The 24,515-nt window shown below is 54.5% G+C and overlaps 2 protein-coding genes across 2 annotated transcripts in view; one reads left to right on the top strand and one right to left on the bottom strand.

The window, feature by feature from the left end:
* NOC2L (NOC2 like nucleolar associated transcriptional repressor) overlaps window positions 1-6,103 on the bottom strand; it is a 43,735-nt gene extending 37,632 nt beyond the window's left edge. Inside the window, exons 1-4 of the mRNA XM_036745638.1 lie at window positions 5,986-6,103; window positions 4,668-4,853; window positions 1,506-1,686; window positions 835-951 (exon numbers count right to left, since the gene is read on the bottom strand). Coding sequence (XP_036601533.1) covers window positions 835-951; window positions 1,506-1,686; window positions 4,668-4,853; window positions 5,986-6,026 — 525 coding nt within the window. The 5' untranslated portion in view covers window positions 6,027-6,103. The remainder of the gene's footprint in view (window positions 1-834; window positions 952-1,505; window positions 1,687-4,667; window positions 4,854-5,985) is intronic.
* Window positions 6,104-7,122: 1,019 nt separating this feature from the next.
* Window positions 7,123-24,248, top strand: KLHL17 (kelch like family member 17). Its single transcript, XM_036745449.1, has 12 exons — window positions 7,123-7,248; window positions 10,810-11,108; window positions 12,097-12,218; window positions 12,351-12,572; window positions 13,113-13,229; window positions 13,496-13,709; window positions 13,944-14,088; window positions 14,187-14,354; window positions 21,851-21,939; window positions 22,043-22,116; window positions 22,540-22,721; window positions 23,063-24,248. The coding sequence occupies exons 1-12, from the start codon at window positions 7,142-7,144 to the stop codon at window positions 23,289-23,291; spliced, it is 1,968 nt and encodes a 655-aa protein (XP_036601344.1). The 5' UTR covers window positions 7,123-7,141; the 3' UTR covers window positions 23,292-24,248.
* Window positions 24,249-24,515: the final 267 nt, after the last annotated feature.

Below are 24,515 nucleotides of genomic sequence, written 5' to 3'. Positions count from 1 at the left end.
AACTAGTAGGTGTCTGGGGCTGGATTTGAGCTCAGAAGAGGACCTCCAGGCACCTTCTCTGGGTCTCAGTTTCTTCATCTGAAAATAAGGGGGCTGGGGCTACGTGACCTCTCAAAGACAGGGCTCCATGGGTGGAAGGGCTCCCGCACTGGTGCCCAAACAGCCTGGGGAGGAAGGGTGTGTGAAGAGAAGGAAAGAGAAGCAGGCCCAGTAAGGCAGGCCAGAGGCAGAAGATGGAGGGCTTGGAAGGCTGAGCTGTATTTAATCCTGGAGGAAAGAAGAAACTCGAGGAGGGCGGACCTGAGCAGGAAAGTCTAGATTAACCATTAAGATGGTTCTGGTGGCTGACTTAGAGAGGGGAGCTGGAGGCCGACACACTGGGCAGGCAGGAGGCAAGGCCTGAGCAAAGGCCTGGAGGTGGGAGATGGGCATGGTCTGGGGGGCCCCTGCGGGCCTCACATCGACTCAATCTTACAACATAGTGTTAGCTGCCTTTTATCATATTGGAGTCTCTCTTGTTCACTATTTCCCAGTGCTGGGAGCCACGGGCTAGGGGCTGATGCCTCAGACATAGAGGATCCTCCCAGAGACAAGGAAATGCTTGCTTCCAGAGGGCCTTGGCCCCTGCTCTTCAACTGCGCCACTTTACGGGGCGGTCAATGCCTTGTCAGGGTCACAAAGCTGGGCCCTCAGGGGACATGAGGGACAGAGGCAGGAAGAAAAGAGGCTACCTGGGTCGCTGCAGACATGTGGACTCCAAGTAGGGATTGCCTGGACTGCCCCCCCAGCCCCTGGCCCTGGCCACCCCCCATGCCTCCTCCCCTCCCTCCTCACCTTGGCCGACTGCTTCCACTGTTCCACCATCTTGAGGGTCAGTTTGGTCCGCTTGGACTGGCTCTTCCGTGTGCTCTGTTCCTCCTCCTCCTCCCCTTCTTCATCCTCACTGGCTTCCTGTATGAGGAAGGGCCAGGGCCAGTAATGAGCACCAGAGGCTCGGCACTCACAGCCTCCCCCTTCTTTACTCAAAGCCCTGGAGCTCACTACCAGGCTCCCCAGCCCCAGGGCCCAGAGCTCAGCCTCATGACCATGCCAGGGACCTTGTCCTGGAGGCAGCCAACCCGGCCAGGCCCCTGAGGCAGTGGGCAGAGGGCCAGGGTCCCCAGTCACCAATGGTGTCAGATCAGCTCCCCAAGTCTCTCAGATGAGCTCAAGGCCTGCATCACCAGCAGGCTCAGGGACACCTCAAACTGGATTTCCCAAAGGCATCTCACACTTGTATGTCCCAAGCAGAACTCATTACCCAAGCCCCCCTCGCCACCCCCTTCCCTCTCACTGTGTATGGCCCATGGCCTCCCCTCCTTCCTTCCAAGCCCTTCCCCACCTCCCTTCCCTCTCACTGTGGGGCCCCCCAAATCTCCCCCCACAGGGCCCACAGCCTCCCCACCTTTCTCCCAAGCCCACCCTCACCCCCTTCCTCCCACTATATGGCCTGTGGCTTCCCCCACCTCCAGCTCATCTGGGAGCGTGTGGAACTTCTCCTCGTCCTCATCCTCAGAGCTGTCTGAATCGTCAAAGTCCAGAAGTGTCTGGTCGTTTTCCTGGAGGAATTGGTAGAACTCAGGGTCCTTGTCCTTGAGCCTTGAGAGCTGGTCTTTGTGTTCGGACGCCTTGCCCTTCCTTAGCTTCCTGGAGACCAAAGGCAGAGAGGGGTCAGCACAGCCCAGGCCACGCCCCAACCCTCCATGGGGGTGCAGCAGTCTGTCGCCTGGCAAATACTGGTGAGGCGCTCACCCCACACCATGCCTGGCGCTGGCGACACCAGGACAAAGATGACGGTAACTGCCCTGAGGGGGACGTGTGGGGGACACTGGGGAAGGACAGGCCTCCTGCAGAAGGGGGAATGTGGGCTGAGCCTGAAGGAAGCCTGGAGGGTCAGGGGAGCAGGAAGAGCCCTGTGGGCTGGAGGCACAGCCAGCTCCAAGATACGGCGATAGGTGATGGAGCATGGCGTGGAACGGCCAACCCAAGGCCAGAAAGGAAGGAAGTGGAGCCCACAGTCAGACAGCCCAGGCAGCCCAGAGAAACCCAAATCCAGGGTGATCCAGGCACGCCCTCCATTTGGTCCTAAGATGTGTTATGGCATTCTGGGCTCGCCTGGACCACCTGAGGGAGCTGGCCCGGCCTGACAGCCCCACTGGGGACGACGCCTACCATAGCAAGCTACCAAGGGCCTCGTGCTGGCCTAGTGGACAAGACAGAGGACAGTGGACGGCAGCTAGGACAGGACCCCAAAAGGTAGTCATCAGCTAACATGACCTCTGGCCCCTAGTGAATAAGGAATAAGGAGGGCCGGGGGCCCACTGTCCTCAGCCCTGGGCAGACCCACGCGGAGTGCAGCATCCAGATCTGGGCGTCCCAATGTGCCTGATCAGACAGGAAGTGTCCAGAGCAGAGCAGCCAGGACGGTGAAGGGCTGGGGGTAGTGTCAAAGGGCACGACCAGGCATGCCAATGAACGCAAACAACAAAGATGGCAACTGAGAGACCAACAGCAGGAAAGAGGGCCTCCCAGTGAGGAACGGGCTGCTGCCCAGAGCAAGGGGTACTCTGTCCTGGAGTGTCTTGAAGCAGGCTTGCTGGGTACACGCCAGTGGAGACTCCTGCCCTGCAGGGGCCAGGCCAGACAGTACTCAGGTCCCTCCCGATGCTCACAGTCAGGGTTCATTAACTTGGAAGGGAGGCAGGGTCCTAAGCAGAGAATCCCAGGGAATATGCACTGGGTCCTAGGCGGCCTCTCCCCTCTTCATCCATGATTCTGATGAAGGCACCGATGGAACAAACGATGACCCATCTGATTCACACATCGTGTGAAGCCAAGAGAGATGGCAAGCCAACTCAGGGGAGGGCAGGCAAACGGCACAGAGACATGGGCAAAAGCGATGGGCAGAATCAGCTAGGCCAAATGTGAAGGGGAGAAGCGTGAAGCCACAGACACCAGAGACATGAATGGTCAGGGTCAGAGGTCATCTTACAGGTCACGCAGGTAGTTCTTGGCAGAGCTGGCATTCAAAGCAGGACCTCAGACTCCAAATGCAGCATGCTGCCCCTTGGACCAAAACCAAGGATTTGAAAAATCAGCTTCCTCAGTAAAGAACAGCTAGCCAGCAGCTCATCTGGAAAAGCTGGGGGTTTTCAGAGTAGACTCTTTCACCTTCTCACAAAGTCCCAAGATGGCCCACAAAGAGACGGCTGGTGGACATTCAGAAGAGGAGGCAGCGATTATGAGCCCACCGGCCTTCGTTCAGCAAGCACAGACGGGGCTGGAGCAGCCTCTTCCTATCAGGACTAAACCTCATAAATCACAGAAAGGCTCTGGAGCAGGGACCTGGATTTTGGCCAAGCAACTGATAAAAAAGTGGCCCCTACTATTCTCATGAAGAAGACAGACACGGGAGCGAGAGAGAAGGAGAGTGAGACATGGATGTGGAACACCCAGAAGGTCAGACTTAAAGCACACTCAACAACTGTTCCATGGCAGCTCAGCTGGAAGTTTCTAGTGCCCCAGGGCTCTGGATTCAGATCTCTGCTGTTTAACATTTTATCAAAGGATAGAGGCATCATGTTATTCTCATCAAATACGCAGATGACCCAAAGAGATCTCAGCAGGCTAAGGACATTAAGATGAAATTCAATAGAGGTAAATATAGAGTCTTACACATGGATTCAAAAAATCAACTTCACCTGTACGGGATGAGGATGGTGATCAGAAAGCAGTTTGTCTAAAAGAGATCTGGGAATTCTAGTGGACCCCAAGCTCAATCTGAGCCAGCAGGGTCATCAGTGGGGCAGCTGAAGAAACTAACGGGATCTCGGGCTACATCAAGAGAGGCCGGTCTTCCAAGGAGGTACCAGTGAAATCATACTCTGCCCTACTCAGACCTGATGCGCAGAACTGTGTCCAGTTCTGGACGCTATGGTCTATGCAGGCCATTGGAAAGCTGGTGAGCATGCACAGAAAGGGTGAAGGGCCAGGACACACGTCCTTGGCATTGGCCCATGGATGCCAATTAAAGAAAGGCCTCTTTAGGTGCAGGAGAAACTGCCTGATGATACAGCCATCCCCAGTGGAAACAGGCTACCAGGAGAGGTAGTGAGTGCCTCATCACTGAAGCCCGGATGGCTACTTTTTTGGGGTGCTAAAGATTTATGCAAATACAGATGGATGAGCTGGCCTGTGTCCCTGGGAAACTGGAGCAAGTTGACTTTCAGACAATTCGAGGTCAGAAGATTTTTATCGCCTACTGCCTGCCTCCTAAATCATGTAGCTGCTAACAGAAGGTGCCCCCCACATCTCTTGATGTCAGTGTTGCGGGGGTGGCCCTTCGGAGCCTCTTAATGCCAGCTAAGGGCTGCCCGCTGAAGGGGACTGGGATGAAGAGCGCCCAAGCCACCCGTGGTGGCTGAAGAGCAGCGTCTAAGAACCTGCTCTTTCTCACAAAAGATGAGAGCCCAGAGAATGAGCCTGGGCTCTCGGTGTCTCTGTATAAGCCTGAGAACGAGCTGGAGTGTGAGAGGGTCAGGTTGGCCAAGGGGCAACCTCCACTGGACAGAGATCCATCCGTGTGTCCATATATGGCGGGGGGCAGCACGCACATTCCCATCTCTTACTTTGGGGCTGGTCCCTCCTGGGCACTCGGCTTTCTCTTGGGGGCCGTCGGAGATGCTGGGCTCTGCTTTCCACCCTGGGCCCCCTTGCGGGGCAGGGACGCGTCTTCTTCCTCCTCTGACCCGCTGTCCAGCTCCGAGTCAAAGCCGGAGGTGAGGAACTCATCCACGCTCAGCTCCGCAAGTTTCCTGCAAGAAGATGAGCGGGTGGCTTTTAGGGGGTCTGGCGGAAAGAACCTGGAAAACCGGGCCCCCCAAAAGGCACGTGGGCCTCAGTTTCCACAACTGTAAAATGGAGACAACACCCACAACATTTATCTCACGCAGGGGTACAAAGATCAAGTGAATTACACTATTAAATGCCTTTTAAACGTGGGTGACTATCAGAATCACAAATTATTACCATTAATTACCAGTGCATATGTGCTAGAAATGCACCCCCTCCTCCCCTCAGCCTCCCACAATTCCCAGCTTAGGCACATCCTCCTATGAGGGACCCTCCCGACCCCCCCCCCAGCTGCTAGCCCCTTCCCCTCCCCCCACACTTATATGTGCCCATTTCTCTTTTTTTACTTTTTGTTTTTGGAGAGGGGAAGGTAGGGCAATTGGGGTTAAGTGACTTGCCCAAGGTCACACAGCTAGTGTGGCAAGTGTCTGAGGCTGGATTTGAACTCGGGTCCAACTGACAACAGGGCCGATGTGCTACTCACTGCGCCACCTAGCTGCCCCTGTGTGCCAATTTCTCCGGAAGCTTGGATCACACATCTAGAGTCCAAACACCTCCCACCTCCCCATTTTACAGATGAGGAAACAGGTCCAAGGAGAAGTGACTCGCCCAAGTCCATCTAGGTAGCAAGTGGCTGAGCTAGGATTTGAACCCAGGTCCTCTGAGGCGGCTGAGCCTGGAGTTGGGGAGATGAGTTCAAACCCGACCTCAAGCACTCCCTAGCCGTGGGACCCTGCCTGAACGTCCCCAAACCGCGGGCTGCCTCAGTTTCCTCATCTGTAAAGTGGGGATAATCACGGGTATCTGTAAAACGCCCTAGCGCACAGCGCCTGGCACACAGCAGGCGCTTAATCCATGCTGGCTCCCTCTTCCTCCCCCTCCCCCAGCAATGAGAGGGGACAGAAGCCCAGGGGGTGCAAACGTCCCCTCCCCCACGCGCGTACCCTTCTCCCCTGCCCGGCCTCAGTCTCTCCTTCTGCGAAACGGGAGCCAGGGCGGGGGACAGGAAGAAGAGAGCCCAGGACCCCCAAGCGATCTTTCGGCCCCCGAGTCCACGTATCCGCCCCGGCGGCCCCCACGCCCCTCGCTACGTACCTCCGTCCCGCGCCGCGCGGCGCCTCCGCGACCACCGCCATGATCCACGCTGCGCAGCGTGGGCTCCGCTTCCTCTCCCATCATGCCCCACGCCGCGGGGCGGCCCCGCCCGGGCCCCACCCCCTCGTCCGCCGAGGCTCCGCCCCAGGCGTCGGCTCTCTGGTTCTGGTTCCGCTCTGAGGCCGCGGACGGTGCGGGCGGGCAAGCTGAGGGGAAAGTTGGCAGGGAAGGCCCCGGGTCAAGGGAAGTCCTACTGTGTGCTCGGGCTGGAGAGATGGAGAGGAGGGGGGAGGGAAAGGGCAGGAGGGGGGAGAGAGAGAGAGAGAGAGGAGGGGAGGGGTCCCTGCCGTTTAGGAGCTTACATTCTATTGGACCTGGGTTCAAATCCCTTCTTTGCCGTGTGTAATCTCAAGGTGTCGGTTCTGGGCCTCAGTTTCCCCTCTCTCTAAAATGGTGGGGTTAGACGAGATGCCCTTCCCAGCCCTAAACCAGGAGCTTCAGTGTCCAGCCCTGAAACATTGGGAAATTGAGGCATCGCACTAGCTCTGGAGGGCGGCCAGGACCAGATTAAAGTGTAATCGGGAAATGTCTATAACAAAGTAAATAGACGATACAAGACCAACAGGCAATGCGAACACGCGGTGTTTACGGCGTCCTTCTCTGTTTCCGGCTCTCCAGTCTCACATCCACGTGTTCGCTTCTTAGCGGGATGACCATCCCACAAATGCTTTACCGCTAAGAACCATGAGTGTTAAGGCTTTTTTTTTTTTTCCAATTTTCCTGTAATTTATTACACTTCGTCCGCTCTGCGCAGATGCTCAGTCCCAGGTCGGGGTCGGGTTCAGCGAGCAGAGCTCAGTCCGGGCTGGGGCTGGGGGCGGCACCGATCGGGGGCGGAGGAGGACGGGGAGGGGAAGTGGTGCGGTCGGGCCCGGCAAACAGCCACCTTGCACCGGACGGGGCTGCAGAGCGAGCGGCGAACGAGGGAGCGGAGCGTGGGGCGGAGAGAGCGGCGGCAGCATCAGCATCCGCGGCATCGGCGGCGGTATCGGCGGCAGCATCTGCATCGCCGACCCGGCAGCGGCCCCGCCGTCCTCCCTCTGGGCCGAGCTGGAGCCCGCCCTGGAGCCCGAGCAGCCCCAGCCCAGGCCCGTCCATGCAGCCCTGGGGCGAGCGCGCGGCGGGCAGGACGCAGAGCCCCGAGCACAGCAGCCCGGGCCCCCCCCAGCCGGGGCCCGGCCCCAGCCCGGGCCCCCCCGAGGCGTGAGTGCAGTGCGGACGCCCCCGGACCCCGCACCCCGTCCCCAGCCCAGCCAGTCCGGAACTGTCAGGCTGAGGCCGCTGCAGACAGCACCCCCAGCCTGGACCCCCTCCTAGCCCTGTCTAACCCTGTGTCAGTCTGAGGCCACCCACTGCAGACAGCACCCTCAGCCTGGACACCCCCTCCCCATCACACCCCAGCCCTCCCCCCTCCCAGTCTAAAGTAGCTCCACCCGCCAGCTGGAGGCTGCTGCACACAGCCCACCCCCACGTCTCCATTACACCCCAGCCCTCCCCCATCCCAGTCTAACCCGGTATCAGTCATAGGTCTCTGCAGACAGTGCCCCGCCCCAGGCTGGACGACCCCTAGGCCTGCCCCCTTCCCCATCACACCCTAGCCCAGGCCAGACTCGTTAGTCTAAGGTCACCGCAGACACCCCCCTCCCTCCACCACAGCCTATGTTCACTCAACCCCTAACCTGGTCCAGACCTGCCAGGCTGAGGTCACTGCAGGCCCCTGGCCCTTCTCTCTACCTAACTCCCAAGTTCCGTTAACCTATCCCACAGCTGGCCCCTCAGGCCCAGCCGCCCACTCTTCATCACAGCCCTGCCTTCCAGTCCTGGGCCTCCCAATTCCTAACTCAGAAGAGCCTCCCCTCTGGCTCTGCCCCAGGGCTGTCCTGCTAATCACAGCCCCTTTATTTCTGGTCCTTCTTTAGACCTCCAATGCCAAGCCTCCTGACCAGTCCCAGCCAGGGCCCACTTTCTAGCCCCCATTCCCTGCCCTACCTGCCTCCATCCGCCTCCAACATCTGAGCCCCTTAACGGTGTCCGTCATAGCCCACCTACCCCCTTTCCCAGCCCGAGCCACCCTAATGTTCCCACTCCCCAATCTTTTAAGCCTTCCAGCCTAAACCCCAGCCCCACCACCTTATGCCGGCTTTGTTCCTTTTTAAGATGTGAATCTAGGGACCCACACCCCATCTTCCTCCCCATAGTCACTAAACTGTCCCCTCAATCCACCCCTGAGTCCTGGCCCCCTTCTGAGGCATGAGTGTGGGCTCTAATCCTGTTCCCCCACCCATCTGTCCCCCTACCACATGTAAACCTTAGCCCCCACCCCATACCCCAATTCATAGGAGGCCACTACCCCATCTCAGCCCAGATCCCCAGCATAGTCCTGTCTCCAGGAGTAAGGATAATCCAACTCCCCATGTCCCAACAGTCTCTGATCCTGTGAACCCCGAGAATGAACACGACCCTCAAATGACCCCCAACCTACCCCAGGTGTATGTGGCTCAGGTTCTTCCTTTTCATAACCCGCTGGCCCTTCTCTAGCTTATCCCAGGCTCCTCCCCCTGGCATAAGCGTACTCCCCCCCATCCCAGCCCCTGCCTACTCCTTGACCTTCCTGATGCCCTCCTCAACCAACCTACTCTGGCCTGGACTTCCTTGACCAACCCCAGCCCTGCCCCCAGCATAGCCCAACTTAGGTACCCAAGGCCTGAATGTGGAATCGCCCCAAGCTCCCAAATAGAGTCATATGATTCCTAATGCTCTAAAACCAGCCTGGTCCTCCCCCAGGTGCGCTGTATCCCTGGATTCTCCTAACCATCACCCCCCTACCCTTGGGGAGAGAAGATACTTTGGTGGGGGGGAGGCCATCGGGCTGGACCCTTTAATGGAGAAGGTGGCCCCTGGGGCCCCTGCCACCCTGGGCAGAGCATGTTTGTTGGGACAGTGGTCAGAGGCAGTCTTGGAGCCAGGAGGCCTGGGTTCAAGCCCCACCTCTGACCAGGGCTGGCCCGCTGCTGGGCATGTCAATCCTCGGTACCTAGAGTAGCTAAGGCCACACGACTCTGTGGTACAGATGAACAGCCGGCATGCATTGGTAGAGGGAGCGTCCACACTGGATGAAAAATGTTAACCCACATAGATAATGGTGTCTAGACAGACCATCAGACACATGCGCAGGCATGACCGGCTCGCATGTGCATACACAGTCTCATGCATGTAGTTACACATGATCACACCCCAGCTCATGTGTGCATAGACAATACCACGTGGAGAGTCACGTGTGATTACCCGCACACAACTGTTAGGTTAAGTCCTGTTTCTCAGCCTGAGAGGGCAGGGCTGTTGACCCTCCCTTTCTTCCCTTTGAGTGGGCTTCACATTTATTTGGCACCTTAAGGATTCTCACAATAGTTCTGTGGGCAGGGGCTGTCATTATCCTGCTGTGTAGATGGGGTACTGAGGCAGACAGGGGAAGTGAATTGCCCAAGGTCACACAGTAAGTGAAGAAGGAGGGGTCTGACACCTGGTCTTGTGTAGAACCAATGAGTTCTTTTTCCCCTTTGAGGAGGGGGTGCTCCCCAGAAGCAGGGGTCTGGGCTGGAGAGCAGAGTGGGCGGTGTTGCTGGGGACTGGACTGAGCCCCTTGCCAGTAGGAGAGAGCCAGGTGTACAAAGATGGGGAAGAGGGAGGAACGTGGGGGCCAGCTATGGAGAGCCTTGAATGCCAAGCTGAGAAAGCTTGGGTTTGGGCTTGTGGATAAGGAAGGACCTGACCTTGATCACTAGAACCCCCTGCTGCTCCACTGGGGAAAGGCCTCTCTGGGGTGTGGAAGGCCAATGGTGGACCCCTCTGGACTGCATTTTCCAAGAGTTAAGAGAGCTTTAGGAGCAGCTGGGTGATGGAGTGGATAGAGTGCCAAGCCTGGAGTCAGGAAGACTCATCTTCCTGAGTTCAAATCTGGCCTCAGACACTTCCTAACTGTGTGACCCTGGGCAAGTCACTTAAAAAAAAATCATTGTTCACCTCAGTTTCCTCAGCTGTAGAAAGGGGATCATAATAGCACTTACCTTGCAGGGTTCTTATGAGGAGCTAATGAAATAATATTTTTAAGTGCCTAGTACATAGTGGTGCTTAATAAATGCTAATTCCTTCCCCCCATCCCCACCCCTGGCCATCTTCCTACATCTTTGCTCTGAGGCACCGTCCCTTCACCTCCCGTCTCTGAACCCTGAGCCCCCAATTCTGCCCCATCCTGTCTTCTCCCTCCTGTGTGGGGTCCTCCCATGCATGGCTCAGGGTGCCTGTCCTGCCTGCCTCCCCCCTCTGTCCTGTAGCTTGGGTAACCAGGGGGGCTGCAGTGGGTTAAGTGACTTGCCCAAGGTCACGTAGCTAGTAAGTATCTGAGGTCAGTTTTGAACTTGGGTGCTCCTGACTCCAGGGCCCATGCCCTAGCCGCCGTGCTGCCCAGCTGCCCCTTCGGTCAGCTATCTTGGCACATCAACCAGTCTTGTTTCAGACTCGATGCTGGATGAGAAGATGGGGGCACAGAGACCACAGAGAGACTCTGGCAGCCATCTGGGGAGTGGGATCAGTATATACACACATGAGTGACATAGAGACCATGTACCAAGAAAGGGGTCCCACAGTCGGTCAGTAGAGGAGGGAGGACTAACAGCCAGGTCTCTTGCTTCCCCGCCCTTTCCCCTCCTGCTGCCCCCATGCGTGCCTGGTAGGCCAGTGGGAGTGACCAGCCATCTCCCGTTTCAGGGTACTCAGTGCCGATGCCGCGCCTCGCCCCCATGGTGAGGCGGCCGAGAGAGCCCGTCCCCGGCCGGCCCGAGGCCCCGGGGGCACCATGGAGGGCGCGATGCAGCTCCTGACCCGTGAGGGCCACAGCATTGCCCACAACTCCAAGAGGCACTACCACGACGCCTTCGTGTGCATGAGCCGCATGCGGCAGCGGGGGCTGCTGTGTGACATCGTCCTGCATGTGGGCGCCAAGGAGATCAAGGCCCACAAGGTGGTGCTGGCCTCCTGCAGCCCCTACTTCCACGCCATGTTCACAAGCAAGTACTGACCCAGCCCAGAGCTGGACCTCGTGACCCTGACCTTGGCCTGTCCAGCCCAGAGCACAACCCCTCACCCTGACCTTAGCTTTCCCTGCCCAGCCCAGAGCCAGACTTTCTGCCCCTGACCTTGGCCTTTCATATCTAGTCCAGACCCTAGCCTTGAGCTGGTCCTAACTAACCCAGGCCTAGCTGGCCTTCTGCCCTCAAGTTCAGCATCCCCTCCATGACCTAGCACCTAGCCCCAGGCTGGGTCCAACTGCAATCTAGATGTTCCCCTTCCAATCCAGGCCTGGGCCAGGCCTTCCTGGCCAACCCTCACATCCCTTCCTCGGGGCCAAACTAGACTTTTCCCTCCTGACCTGACCCAGCCCTCGGGCCCAAGGGGAACATCTGCTCCCTAAGCCTGGCATTCTGCAGCCTCCCTGCCCAGCCCAGACCTCTCTACCCAGTTCTTCCTCTCAGCCTGAGTCCCCTGGGCCCTGGCCCCTCCCCCATGAAATGAGAGCAGAGTCGGGGGCTGCCAGTGGGAGAAGCAGGTGGAAATCACTGAAGAGCCAAGGAAGGAGGGTCTTTGATCAGGCTCTGGAAGGCTCTCCCCACTGTGGGAGTCTCTGATGGGGGCGGGGGGTGTCTGACCAGCTGGAAGAATCTGATGGTGATTGAGGAAGGGGCTGTGTTCAGTGTGGGGGCCTCAGACAGATTTGGGGATCTTTTGGGGTGGAGATTTATGAATGTAGGGGTGTCTGATAGGATTAAGGGGCTCTCTGTGTGAGGGGATTCTTTAATGGTTTGGGGGTATGGATAGTATAGGAATATGAACAGTATAGGAGATTTTAGTGATTGGGGGCTCTAGTGAGGGCGAGAAGCTTGAGTCATTGTGGGGAAGGGCCTGAGGAGAAGATTGAACATCTCTCAGGGTGGGCTAGAGGGGGATGGGGGGGGGGGTCTGATGGGGTGAGGAGCTCTGACCAGGATGTCCCTGCAGATGAGATGAGTGAAAGCCGCCAAACGCACGTCACGCTACATGACATTGACCCCCAGGCTCTGGAGCAGCTGGTCCAGTTTGCGTACACAGCCGAGATTGTGGTGGGGGAGGGTAATGTGCAGGTGAGGCTGGCTGCTCACCCCGTCACGCACCCCAGGCCCTCCTCTTTTCTCCAGCCTGCTTCAACAGCCCCCGTCTCCCAGATGCTGTCCCCCTCCCCTGCCCCCAGCCACTGTCCCCACTCATGCCCTCAGACGCTGCTTCCCGCCGCGAGCCTCCTGCAGCTGAATGGCGTGAGGGATGCCTGCTGCAAGTTCCTGCTGAGCCAACTTGACCCATCCAACTGCCTGGGCATCCGGGGCTTCGCTGATACCCACTCCTGCAGTGACCTTCTCAAGGCTGCCCACAAGTACGTTCTACAGCATTTTGTGGAGGTGGCCCGGACCGAGGAATTCATGCTTCTCCCACTGAAGCAGGTACTGTCCTCGGGGACCCCCCACTGAGAGCCATCTAGTATCCCAAGAGTCTACAAGGAATCAGCCCATCAAGGCACCCCACTTATCAGAGGGACCCCAGATTCCACAGAGAGCCACAGTTCTCTCATAAGACATCCCAGGATGTCCAAAGGCCCTCCCTGAAGACCTGTAAGACCCCAAAGACACTCCAAGCATCCCTGTGACCCTCAATCCCACAAGGACCCAGAGACCCTCTCAGAAATCTCCTCTATTCCTAAGATTTCCTCCTCTCTGATCACACAAGGGCTGCCCTAGACTTCCCAGGGATGTCCCCAGACCTCTCCAGATGCCCTAGAGACACCCTGGAGCAGAAATAAGTGGGCCCACCCTCAGGGCACCACTAGTAGGCCAAATCTAGGAAGATGTTGGTTTGGTGTGAGCCAATTCAGCCTGACCCGAGGAACCCCTAGTCTAGGTGGGCTGAAGACCCATCCTGGGCAGCCCTGGTGGTGAAGAGAGAGGGCTTGGGCCTATCCTGGGGAGTTCCCTCCTTCTCCACAGGTGCTGGACCTCATCTCCAGTGACAGCCTCAACGTGCCGTCAGAGGAAGATGTTTATCGAGCTGTTCTGAGCTGGGTGAAACATGATGTAGATGGACGTAGGCAGCACGTACCCCGGGTGAGGGGAGCCCAGCCTGCTTTCATCAGTCCTGTCCCCCCGTGGCCCATCCTCTGCCCCCCTTTCTTCTCCTGCCCCATCATCTGCCTTCCTCTCTTCTCCTGACCTGTCCTGTCTCAGCCTGTCCCTGAGCCATCTTGTGTGGTCCCTGATATATGTGTGTGTGTTGTACTCCAGTCCCTCTCTTGGGGGAGAGGGGGGGATGCTTATCGCCTGGCCTGGGGGGAGGGGGGAGTTTCTGGCCCTGCCTGACCCCCTCCCCCCAGCTGATGAAGTGTGTTCGGCTGCCACTGCTGAGCCGAGACTTCTTGCTGGGCCACGTGGATGCCGAGGGCCTGGTCCGACACCATCCAGACTGCAAGGATTTGCTCATCGAGGCCCTCAAGTTCCACCTCCTGCCGGAGCAGCGAGGAGTCCTAGGCACTAGCCGCACTCGGCCCCGGCGCTGTGAGGGGGCTGGCCCTGTGCTCTTTGCAGTGGGTACGTACAAGGCTGAGGGTCGGCCTGTGGGGAGGAGGTGAAGGAGGCAGCCCCAGGGTCCAGAGAGGATGGCCGGCCCCACAGTCTTCCTGTGACATCGGGTGAAGAGAGGGCTCAGGGGTCGTGGTTATGGGCTGGAGCTCCCATATCCTGTTGGGCCACAAAGCTGCCTGCCTGCCCTTTTCCTGGGGGGCACTAGGCTTAAAGGACCCTACATCCCGAGCATTCCCTCAGGTGGCGGGAGCCTGTTTGCCATCCATGGGGACTGTGAGGCATATGATACACGAACAGACCGATGGCACATGGTGGCTTCCATGTCTACTCGTCGGGCTCGAGTGGGTGTGGCTGCCATTGGGAACCGGCTGTATGCTGTTGGCGGGTAAGGTGGCCTTGGAAGGTACCTGGGTGGGGGTGGAGACTGAGACCACCCACAGCAAAAAGACTGACGTCTCTCTCCCCTCCATCCCTGACCCCAAGCTATGACGGGACATCTGATCTGGCCACTGTGGAGTCCTATGACCCCGTCACCAATGTCTGGCAGCCTGAGGTCTCCATGGGGACGCGTCGGAGCTGCCTGGGCGTGGCCGCTCTTCATGGGCTCCTTTATGCTGCTGGTGGTTATGACGGGGCCTCCTGCCTCAACAGGTAGGAACATTCGTGGGGCATCATGCTTGATTTTGGCCACAGGTCCCAGCTATTACAGAATTAAGTCTTTGGCTCTTCCCTGGGGCATTAGCCTTAGAGACGTCACCTGCCACCCTCAGCCCTGCACTGGAGGGAGGGAAGCATGTCCAGATCCGGGCTCTGTCAATCATCCATCATTTATTAAGCACCAACTATGTGCTAGGCACTGTATTCAGTAAATGCAGAAATGAAACTTTCCTGCTCTCAAGGAATATGCATTCTATAGGGGGTGGGTGGGAATGAGATACAAGCCTACACAGGACATATATAAATTAATGCAAATGTGTGAATATGTGTATGTGCATATATGTGCATACGTGTATATTGTATTATATACATGTATTTGTATATATGTGTGTGCTGTGTGCATACATGTGTGTATATACATGTATGTATATGTGTACATGTATGTTTTGCATGTGCCAAATAAATGCCAGGGCAGGGGAAGACTAACACCCGAGTGGACCCAGAAAGGTCTCCTGAAGGAGGTGGGAGCTCAGTTGATGGTATCTTATGGTAGATGCTTGGAATTCTAAGAGGTCTCCAAAGATACGAAGCGGTGCCTTCCAGGCATGGAAAGCCACAGATGGGAGATGGGAATGCTGGGAAGCCTGGGGTGGCCAGTTTGGATAGACCCAAGAGTGCATGAAGGGGGGGTAATATAGAATAAGCCTGGAGAGTTAGAGTGGAGCCAGGTTGGGAAGGACGCTAAATGCTAAACAAAGGACTTTGGAGTTGTTCACAGAGGTTGTCAGTTATCGGAGTCCACTGGCTTTTACTGTATGGTCGGACTTATGCGTCAGGAGAATCTCTCTGGCAGCAGGGTGGGGGAAGCATTGGAGAGATGGAGAGCCTTTTTGCAAGGAGACCAATTAGGAGGCTGTTGTAGTAGGCTAAGAGAGAGGAAAGAGGGAAGGGGAGGGAAGGGAATAAGCATTTTATTAAGCACCTAATGTATGCCAGGCACTGTGCTAAGCGCTTTACAAATATTGTTTCATTTGACCCTCCAGACAACCCTGGGAGGTTGTTAGCTGGTGCTGGTGTTGGTCCCATTGTACAGATAAGGAAACTGAGGCAGGCAGGTTAAGTGACTTGCCCAGTGTCACCCAATTAGAAAATGTCTGAGGCTGGATTTGAACCCAGGTCTTCCCAACTTCAGGCCCAAGTGCTCTATCCTCAGCGGTGATAAAGAACTAATTTTGTGAGAAGAAAGGAAGAGATTGGCCAGGGATGTTTGGAAGTAGCTATTGTTGAGTTGTTTTAAAGTCTTGTCCAGCTCTCCGTGACCCCATTTGGGGTTTTCTTGGCAGAGGTGCTGGAGTGGTTTGCCATTTCCTTCTCCAGCTCATTTTACAGAGGAAGAAACAAAGGCACAAAGGGTTCAGTGACTTGCCCAGGATCACACAAGCTAGTAAGTTCTTTGAGACTAGATTCAAACTGAGGTCTTCCTGACTCTAGGCGCCACCCAGCTGCCCCTTGGAGGTAGCACTGAGATTTAGCCACTGGTTGGAAGAAGGAGGGAGGAGAGGAGGATGACTCTGAGTTTGTGAACCCCTTGACAGAGAAGAGGAAGTTTGTCAGGGCAAAGGTAATGAATCCTGTGCCGGACGTGTTGAGTTTGAGATGCCTGTGGAACGTCTAGTGGGCGATGTCCACCTGGGCAGTTGGAAATGCCTAACTGGAGCTTAGGAGACTGGGGCTGGATATAGTGGTTTGGGAGTCACTTAATCTTGGTTTGCCTCAATTTGCTCAGCCGTAAAATGGGGATAATACCAGCACCCACCTCCCAAGTTTGTGGTGCCAATTGAATGAGAGCATATTTCTAAAGTGCTTAGCTCAGTGCCTGGCACATAGTAGGTGCTCAGTAAGTGCTTATTTCCTTCCCCTCTTCTAGGAATTTGACTGAATAACAGAAGAGCTGTTGAATGTTAGCTTGGAGGTGATGGCCAGGTCAGGTGGAAGCTCTTGAAAGCTGGGGAGATTTGGGCAAGTTTGTAGGCAGTAAGGGAGGAGCCAGGAGGTAGGGAGAGATGGAAGATGCTTGTAGAGTGCACATAGTAGGGGCAGTCGGGTGGAAGAGACAGAAGGGGTTGGGATCAAGGACACAAGTTGGAAGGGGTGGCCTTGGCCAGGAGAAGAAATGCCTCCCCAGCCTGGAGTAAATAAGGAAAGAGGGGTGGGTGAATGATGTCAAGAGGTTCTGAAGAGGGAAGAGAAAAATGTTTTCTCAGTAAAGGCCAAATCGGCTGAAAGTTGTGGGGGTCAGGTGGGGGGGAGAGGCTTGAGGAGAGAAGAGAAAGTTTAGAACAGCTCCTGTGGGGAGTGCTCAAGAGGATCCAGCAGGAGTGAAAGTGTCGCTGGTCCCAGAGCCATTTCAAGGAAAGACCCCAGGAGGCTAGCTGTGCCCCCCCACGCCAGCCATCTTTCTCAGGCCTTGGGTGCTCTTGGACAATCTCAGCCCAACCTACCCCTTCTTCCAAAGGAGGCTGTCTCTGCTATGCCTTCTCCTTCAGACTTGCCAGGCTTCCCTAACGTAACCTGTGCCCATCTCTAGAGTCTCCCTTGGGGTTTAGGCAGGACTACACTGGTCCCCCGGCCCCTCTCCCATCTGTCCCTCTTGGCCTCCCTTCCCCCATTCATTCATGTATTCATGTAATAATAATAATATATAGCATATAATATAATAATCTAATAATATATTTATGTAATAATGTAACATATCATGCTAATAATAATACACTAACATCTAACATTTAAATAGAGCTTTAAAATAGGCAAAGCTGTTATCCCCATTTTATAGATGGAAAAACTGAGGCAAACAAAACTTAAGTGAATTACCCAGGGTAACACAGTAAGTTTCTGAGGCTGTATTTGGACTCAGGTCTTCTGGACTAAGTCCGTTGAGCCCCTAGCTCAACATGTCCAAAACCAACCTCATTATCTTTCCCCAGAACTCTCCCCACTCCTACCTTCCCTATTACTATAAAGGGCAACACCTTCCTCCCTCAGGTCATCTTAGGAGTCATCTTAGACTCTTCACTCTCTCACCCCCTTATTCAATATGGTGCCAAGGCCTGTCAATTTCACCTCTGCACTATCTCTAGTAGATTTCACCTCAGGAAGCATCTAGTTACTTTCACCTGGGCAGCATCTTTAGTGGATTTTATCTATAGTAGATTTCACCTAAGGACCGTCTCTAGTACATTTCACTTCAGGCAGCATCTCTAGTAGATTTCACCAGGGCAGCATCTTTCAGATATGCCTCCTTCTGTCCTCTGACACTGCCTGCTCCAGGCCCTGGTCACCTCACACTTAGATTGCTGCCTGCCTCCTCTCTCCTCACTCCAGTCCATCCTCTATTCAGCCACAAAAGTGGTTTTCCTAAAGTACAGGTCTGACCATGTCATCCTCTACTCAGTAAACTCCAGAGGCTCCCTGTTATCTCCAGGATCATAGACAAAATCCTCTGTTTGGCATTGGCACATAGTAAGTGCTTTATAAATCTTTATTGACCGACTGACCTGACAATTTATTAAGTCTTGAGGTCTGGGACTACAAAGATAGAAGTGAAGGTTCTCTAGGAATTCACATTCTCTGGCAGATGAGGGGGGACATACCTTTGTACTCAGATCGGTACAGTAAATAATAGAGGGGCAAAGGTAGGGGCAAAAATGGGGGGGTGGCAATGAGGTCAGGCTTCCTGTAGGAGGTAGTACTAGCACTAAGCCTTAAAGGAAGTTGGGGATTCTTTGAGGCAGAGGTGAAGAGGAAGAGCATTCCAAGCAGGGTCACCAGTTGCTCAGCTGGTTCCTAATGCCCCCAAGTCTGGGCCTGCCGAGGGCCTTGCTTCACCAGAGCCTGTCAGCAGATGGGCCCTTTCAGGAGATAAGTTTGTAAACCAGGGGCCAGTGTGTTTAGCTACACCCAGAGATGGATTGGGCAGGCCAGGCATAGGAACCTCTGGGACATGAGTGAGCTATCAGGGCAAAGGGACCCCACTGGCTGGAGAGCTCAGCTGCTCAGCAGCCTTCTTTCCCAGGCAGTGCTGGGGACACCAGCCTAGCCTCTTTCCAGGGTGCATGAAGACCCCACCCCCTGCATTGCCTTCTGACTCCATACCTCAGACATGTTGCAATGCACTGCCAGGCCTTCCTCAAAAGAGCCTGGGAGACACCCAGTATCTGGATTAAAACTGGGAGTCTGTTCTTAATTGGTTTCAGGAGACACCCAATGCCATTTGTACAAGCCATTTCTAAAAGATAGTACACCCGTGGTGTCCAAAGTGACATTTTTCCAATATTGTCCCTAGATTCTGGGGCCCTGTCTCTTTGGGAGGGTCTTTAGCCCACCCCCCATGCGGTGAGTGAAGTTCACTTTAATTCATTTATCTATTCCTTCATTTATGGGAGTGTTTGTGTACTAACTAATCCTTAATTGTCATCAATCCCAGCTTAATGTAACACTCCTTTTTTACCTGGACCTCATTAGACTGATTTTCTTTTTAAAAATCCTGGAACTTAACTCCCCCCCAAAAAAAGAAATTTTCATGTACAAAGTAGAACAGAAAAGGGGGTTCCATGTGAAACTGACTTTCCCACACCCTTTTTATAATGCACTCTAAGTACTTATTTCAGATTCAGGGCCCTCTTTGGACCTTCAAACCAGCTTACTGTCAGCAGCCCCTCTGGCGATTCCTGGAATATTGAGATTTAGAGCTGGAAGAGACCTAAGAGTCACCTAGACCAGTCCCCTTCTCAAAGAAACTGAGGACCAAGTAGTTAGTCCTGATGCTCAGAGTGGCACCACAGTGCACAGAGCACTAGGCCTGGAGTGAGGAAGACTTGAGTTCAAATCCAACCTCAGACACTAGCTGTATGACCATGGGGAACTCACTTAACCCTGTTTGCCTCAGTTTCCTCATCTGTAAAATAAGCTGGAGAAAGAAATGACAAACCACTGTAGTATCTTGGCCAAGAAAACCACACATGGGGACACAAAGAATTGTACAGGACTGAGACAGCTGAACAACCACGAAAATACTCCAGTCCCTGGCACATAGTAGGTATTTAATAAATACTTATCCCCTCTCCCGTCGTTCTTCTCAGCTCCTGGCCTTGCAAAATTCTATGACAGAATTTCAAAATTGGAAGGGACAAGTACAAGTGGGTAAAACCCTTTGCAAACCTTAAAGTAGTCTTAAGTTTTATGGATAGGGTGTGAACCTGTGATTTTACTGTTGTAAGGAACTCCCAGGGGAGGAAGCTTCTTCCTACCAGAGCAGGTTTCACCTTCTCTCCAATTTTTAGTCTCTGAGTCGCCAGGAACAGAGAGGTGAAGGGACTGGCCCAGTGTCACACAGCACATAGCCTTGCTGTCATCCCATGTAGATGCAGAAGGGACAGCATGTCCACTTCTTCTGCCTTTTACTCCCTTAGACAGATGGTCCTTTCTTCCTCCTCTATTCAGTATTCTCCCCCATGGCAGAAAGAGAAAGATCCTGGTCCTGGTAGACATGCCTACATTCTCCTGCCTTTTCTAGCCAGAAGGAATTCTCTTGACTGTTTTATTAATTTTTTTTCTCTTTGTAAAAGAGACTCCCCACAAGATAAAATTAACATTTCCTAAGTGCTTACCATGTGTCAGACACGCTCTGTCCCTGGACTCTGGATGTTGTCTTCAGCTGTCCTCCGTGCCTGGAATGCTCTCTGTCCTCCGCTCCACCTAATGACCTCTCTGGCTTCCCTTAAAGTCCCCCTCCTAAAGGAAGCCTTCCCCATCCCCTGTTCATTCCAGTGCCTTCTCTCTTTTAATTCCTTCCTATTTATCCTGTATGTAGCTTGCTTTGTGTATATTTGTTTGCATGTTGTCTCCCCCATTAGGTTGGAGGCTTCTTGAAGGCCTCTTTTTCATCCTCGGTGTTTAGCATAGTGCCTGACACATAGTAGGTACTCAATAAATGTTGATTGATTGATTGCTCAGCCGTAGGGATACAAATAAGAAAAAGGAAAGATAGCCCTGTCCTCAAAAAGCTTACATTTGATAGGGAGGAGGGGAGTGCCAAAGGTGTGGTGGATGATGGTGGTGGAGTCAAAACCAAGCAGAGCCACTGGTGGCAGGTGAGGAGCTGGCTGGCATGTTGATCCCTCTCTGAAGGGAGGCTCTGGGAGGAGGCGTTTGCTCCTCATCCAGCCCTGCAGAAGCAGTTGGTACCCACAAGGTGTGAGTAGCAAAACTGAAGTAATCCCCATAATGATGACTTTATCCGATGATGATAACCCTCCTCCCTCCCTGGGTGGTTAAAGAGGGTTTTTTAGAAGCAGCTCATTGGCTAGTGAGTGGGGAGAGCTCTGGACTTGGGTTCAAAACCCACCTTAGGCACTTAATAGCTGCGTAAAACTGGGCAAGTTGCCTCTTCCCTCTGGGCCTCAGTTTCCTCTGTAAAATTGGGAGTCACAGGGTAGAGTCACTGCCCCCAGAGATCCCTCCAGCTGTAGCTCTTCCCACAGAGCTGGGCCTTTATCCCTTTCTGTGGGATACGGGCCCCAGGGCATCAGTTTTAATTCTGATTTCCCTTCGGGTCATTTCACATAAATCCTGCCCTATGTCTTCATGCTTGGTGTTTCTCATTTTTACGGTCCTGTAAGATTCCATTCCATCCATCTTCCGCAGTGTCTTTAGCTATTCTCCAGTAGTTGCACACATAGGTCGTTCCCATTTGTTAATTTTGCAATTATAATGAGAGTAATTAGGAAGATTTTTTTTTTGTAAACACACAGGTCGCTTTTTTCTTTTTATAATGTTTTTGGGCTAAAGTCCTAGCGCTGGAGCCACTGGGTTGAAAGATGCAGTGCAGATCGGTTCTGTGAGTCATTGCAGAGTGCCACGTTGCTGTTGACACTGCAATACCACCAACAATGTAGTAGAGTACCTGTTTCCCCACAACCCCACCAGCATGTGGATTTTGTCCTTTTGGGGGGTAATTTTTTCTTCCCATTTAAGTTGATGAAAGTTTGTATCTTAAGCAAGGGGTCCGTTTTTTCAAGTTTCTTTGAAGCTCCAGTCAGGTTAGGTAGAGTGGTACCCCTTCAGAGCAGTAGAGTGGAAAGGCTGTTGGCTTCCATCCCTGGCTATTCCTGCCTGTGTGACCTTGGGCCTCAGTTTCCTCATTTGTAAAATACGAGCATTGGATTAGATAATCCTCAAGGTCTCTCCCAGTTCTGCATCTTTTCATCCCACAGGGAGGTCAGGGCATTTTTAAACACACTCAAGTTTCTTTGAGTAAAGTCTTAAAGTAGTTTCATCTGTCATGTGAATAGCAAAGCAATGGCCCACTGGAGATATCTCATCCTGAGTCTGGGGAGGGGGACATGGCTCAGTGGCTGGGGGAGGAGGAGGTCAGGGGCTTGATCTCTGTGTTCTGCTTCATTCTCATTGACACCGCCCCCCCACGCCCACAGTGCCGAGCGGTACGATCCCTTGACAGGCACCTGGACGTCTATAGCAGCCATGAGCACGAGGAGGAGATACGTCCGAGTGGCCACGCTCGGTGGGTAGCCCAGAGTCCCCAACCCCAACATTTTCTCTCCAATTGACCTGAGATCCCAGGTGTTGTTTCCAGCATCACATTTCTAAGTGACTGTGTTCCACAGATGGGAATCTCTATGCTGTGGGTGGCTATGACAGTTCCTCCCACCTGGCCACGGTGGAGAAATATGAACCCCAGGTACAGCTCCTCCCCACCCCCCAAGCCCCACTGCCCCCCCTTGCCCCCTCCCCTGTCTCTCGGCACCCATCCCCCAGTATCATCCCCTCCCTTTATACCTCAATAGTGGAATCCCCTTCCCCAGTACTAATCTGTTCCTACTTTGGCCCCCTCCCTTACCTTAGAGATGAGGGGAGGGGGCCTGAGAGGAAAGCGTCAGGGCTCTCCCTTGATTTGGAAAATTTAATTCAAGTACCATCGTCCCTCCTTCCCATGACTCCCACTTTTGAGGAGTGTGCCACTCTCACCTTAGAGTTAACTGTTTCTGCTCCTTCCTTTTCTCCCACCAGAAAAATTACACAGTGTGAGGGGAGGGTGTACTGAATTGGGGGGATGCCCCGTTCCCCCATGACCACAAGCTCCCAGTCTTTCAACGTCCCCCAGGTGAATACGTGGACGCCCATTGCCACCATGCTGAGCAGGCGCAGCTCCGCGGGGGTGGCCGTGTTGGAGGGCGCCCTGTACGTGGCCGGAGGTAATGATGGCACCAGCTGCCTCAACTCTGTGGAGAGATACAGCCCCAAGGCCAATGCATGGGAGAGTGTGGCCCCCATGAACATCCGCAGGTATGTTCCTTGGCCAACTGGGGGCAGCCTGCAGCTCAGAGCTTCCTGTGAACAAGCCTTCCCCTTCATGCTTCCTCAGGTCAGAGACCAGGTCCTGACTCCCCCCCACCCCACCCCTTCCTCCCTCCCAGAGCCTTCATCAGGCAGCTAAGACTCCTGAGTCTGATTTCTTTCTCTGACCTGCTGAGCTTGTGCCTCAGTTTCTCCAAATGCAGCGTCACTTTGAAAGCAGGAGGAAGCCTCGTTTCATCTTAACATGTTCCACAAAAAGAGCCTCTCTCTCCCCTCATCCCCTCCAACTCCCCCCCCAACCATGGCACAATTTTGTGGCTGCCCCCCAGGAGTACTCACGATCTCGTGGCTATGGATGGATGGCTGTACGCCGTTGGTGGTAATGACGGGAGCTCCAGCCTGAACTCCATTGAAAAGTATAACCCTCGCACCAATAAGTGGGTAGCCGCCTCCTGCATGTTCACGCGTCGGAGCAGCGTGGGGGTGGCCGTCCTCGAGCTGCTGAACTTCCCACCGCCCTCCTCGCCTACGCTCTCAGTGTCCTCCACCAGCCTCTGACCCTCAGGGAGACCAGGAGCAGGCCCCAAGCTCTAGACAGCCAGACCATGATGGGGCCCTGGGCTGGAGGTGTGGAGACCCCAAAAGAGACAGCTGCCCCCATCCCCAGGGTGTGGAGGGCTGGGGCAGGGATGGCTGACCTCCCCGCTGGGCCTCTTGCAGATGCCTTAATGCTCCCCCCATCCCAGGAAGGGAGGAGGAGGGGGCAACTCCTGCCATGGAGGTCTCTGAGCCACAGAGACAGGGGGCTCTGGCTGTCCCTCCCTCCCCCTCCTGCTCCCAAGGGCCTCAGTCTCCCACCCAGCACATGGGCCCCGGAGCACTGTCTGCGTCTGCCTATGTTTGTCTATTTATGTATTTATTATTATTTATGAAATGTCCCACGGCCACTTCCCACCCCCCTTTTATATTCTTGCTTCTTCTGGGGCATTTGTGAAAGTTGAGTTTCCTTTGAGAACCAAGCCCCAAGCCTCGGTTCCCCCTTGATAAATTCCTGAGGATAGAGAACCAAGGACACCTGGAGCCCTCCCAGGACAGGCACAGAGGGACAGATATGAAGGAGACCCAGAAACACACTTGACTTGAAGCTGGAGACAGTGAAGGAAGGAAGGGTGGCCGGATGACTGACGGTCAGACAGATGTGACGGAAATCTCTGCAGAAAGCCTGGAGGGCAGTCTGTTGGGAGACAGCCGGGGGACCAGGGAGGCTCCCCTGGAGGACGGGCGAGCTGGGATGGGCCCGGGAGGACTGGGACGATTCATTCCTCTGTCTTGTTTCTGTGGAGAGTTGTCTGTTTCCTTTTAATTATGCACTGAGCTGGACACACGCACACAAATACCCGTGCTGATGCAGGCAAACACGTGTGGACGTACCCACCAACATACATGCCTTCATGCACATCAATACACAGCAATATGAACCTACCTGACCAATAAAAGTTCTTGTACACAGCCTAAGGCGGGCCTCTTCCTCATTTCTTCAAGGGGATCCCTGGTTTATCAAGGCTCTGTGTGCCTCTGTTTCTCCAGTATGGAATGTGGATGAGGGTGGAGAAGGTGTGTGTCTGATGGGGTGGGGGGAGGGAGCAGGAGCTGTGGAAGATCTGACATGGGAGAGGGGACCTTCAGCCTAGACCCCCCTCCACCTCCCCAGTCATCCATGACTCAGAGGCTAAGGAATCTGAGGTGGAAACAGGAAGTGGGGGGGTAGGGGAGGACTGGGTT

This window comes from Trichosurus vulpecula, chromosome 2 (assembly GCF_011100635.1).
Source record: "Trichosurus vulpecula isolate mTriVul1 chromosome 2, mTriVul1.pri, whole genome shotgun sequence".
In the NCBI taxonomy this organism is placed as follows: Eukaryota; Metazoa; Chordata; class Mammalia; order Diprotodontia; family Phalangeridae; genus Trichosurus; species Trichosurus vulpecula.
This window is presented reverse-complemented; position numbering and strand designations above follow the sequence as displayed.

What these genes read in the sequence shown, in the direction of transcription:
- KLHL17 (XM_036745449.1), top strand. Translation starts at nt 7,142, where the DNA reads ATGCAGCCCTGGGGCGAGCGCGCGGCGGGCAGGACGCAGAGCCCCGAG. An exon ending in CGGCTGTATGCTGTTGGCGG is followed by an intron (nt 14,089 to 14,186) that starts GTAAGGTGGCCT and finishes CCTGACCCCAAG; the next exon opens with CTATGACGGGACATCTGATC. An exon ending in GGGGCCTCCTGCCTCAACAG is followed by an intron (nt 14,355 to 21,850) that starts GTAGGAACATTC and finishes CCACGCCCACAG; the next exon opens with TGCCGAGCGGTACGATCCCT.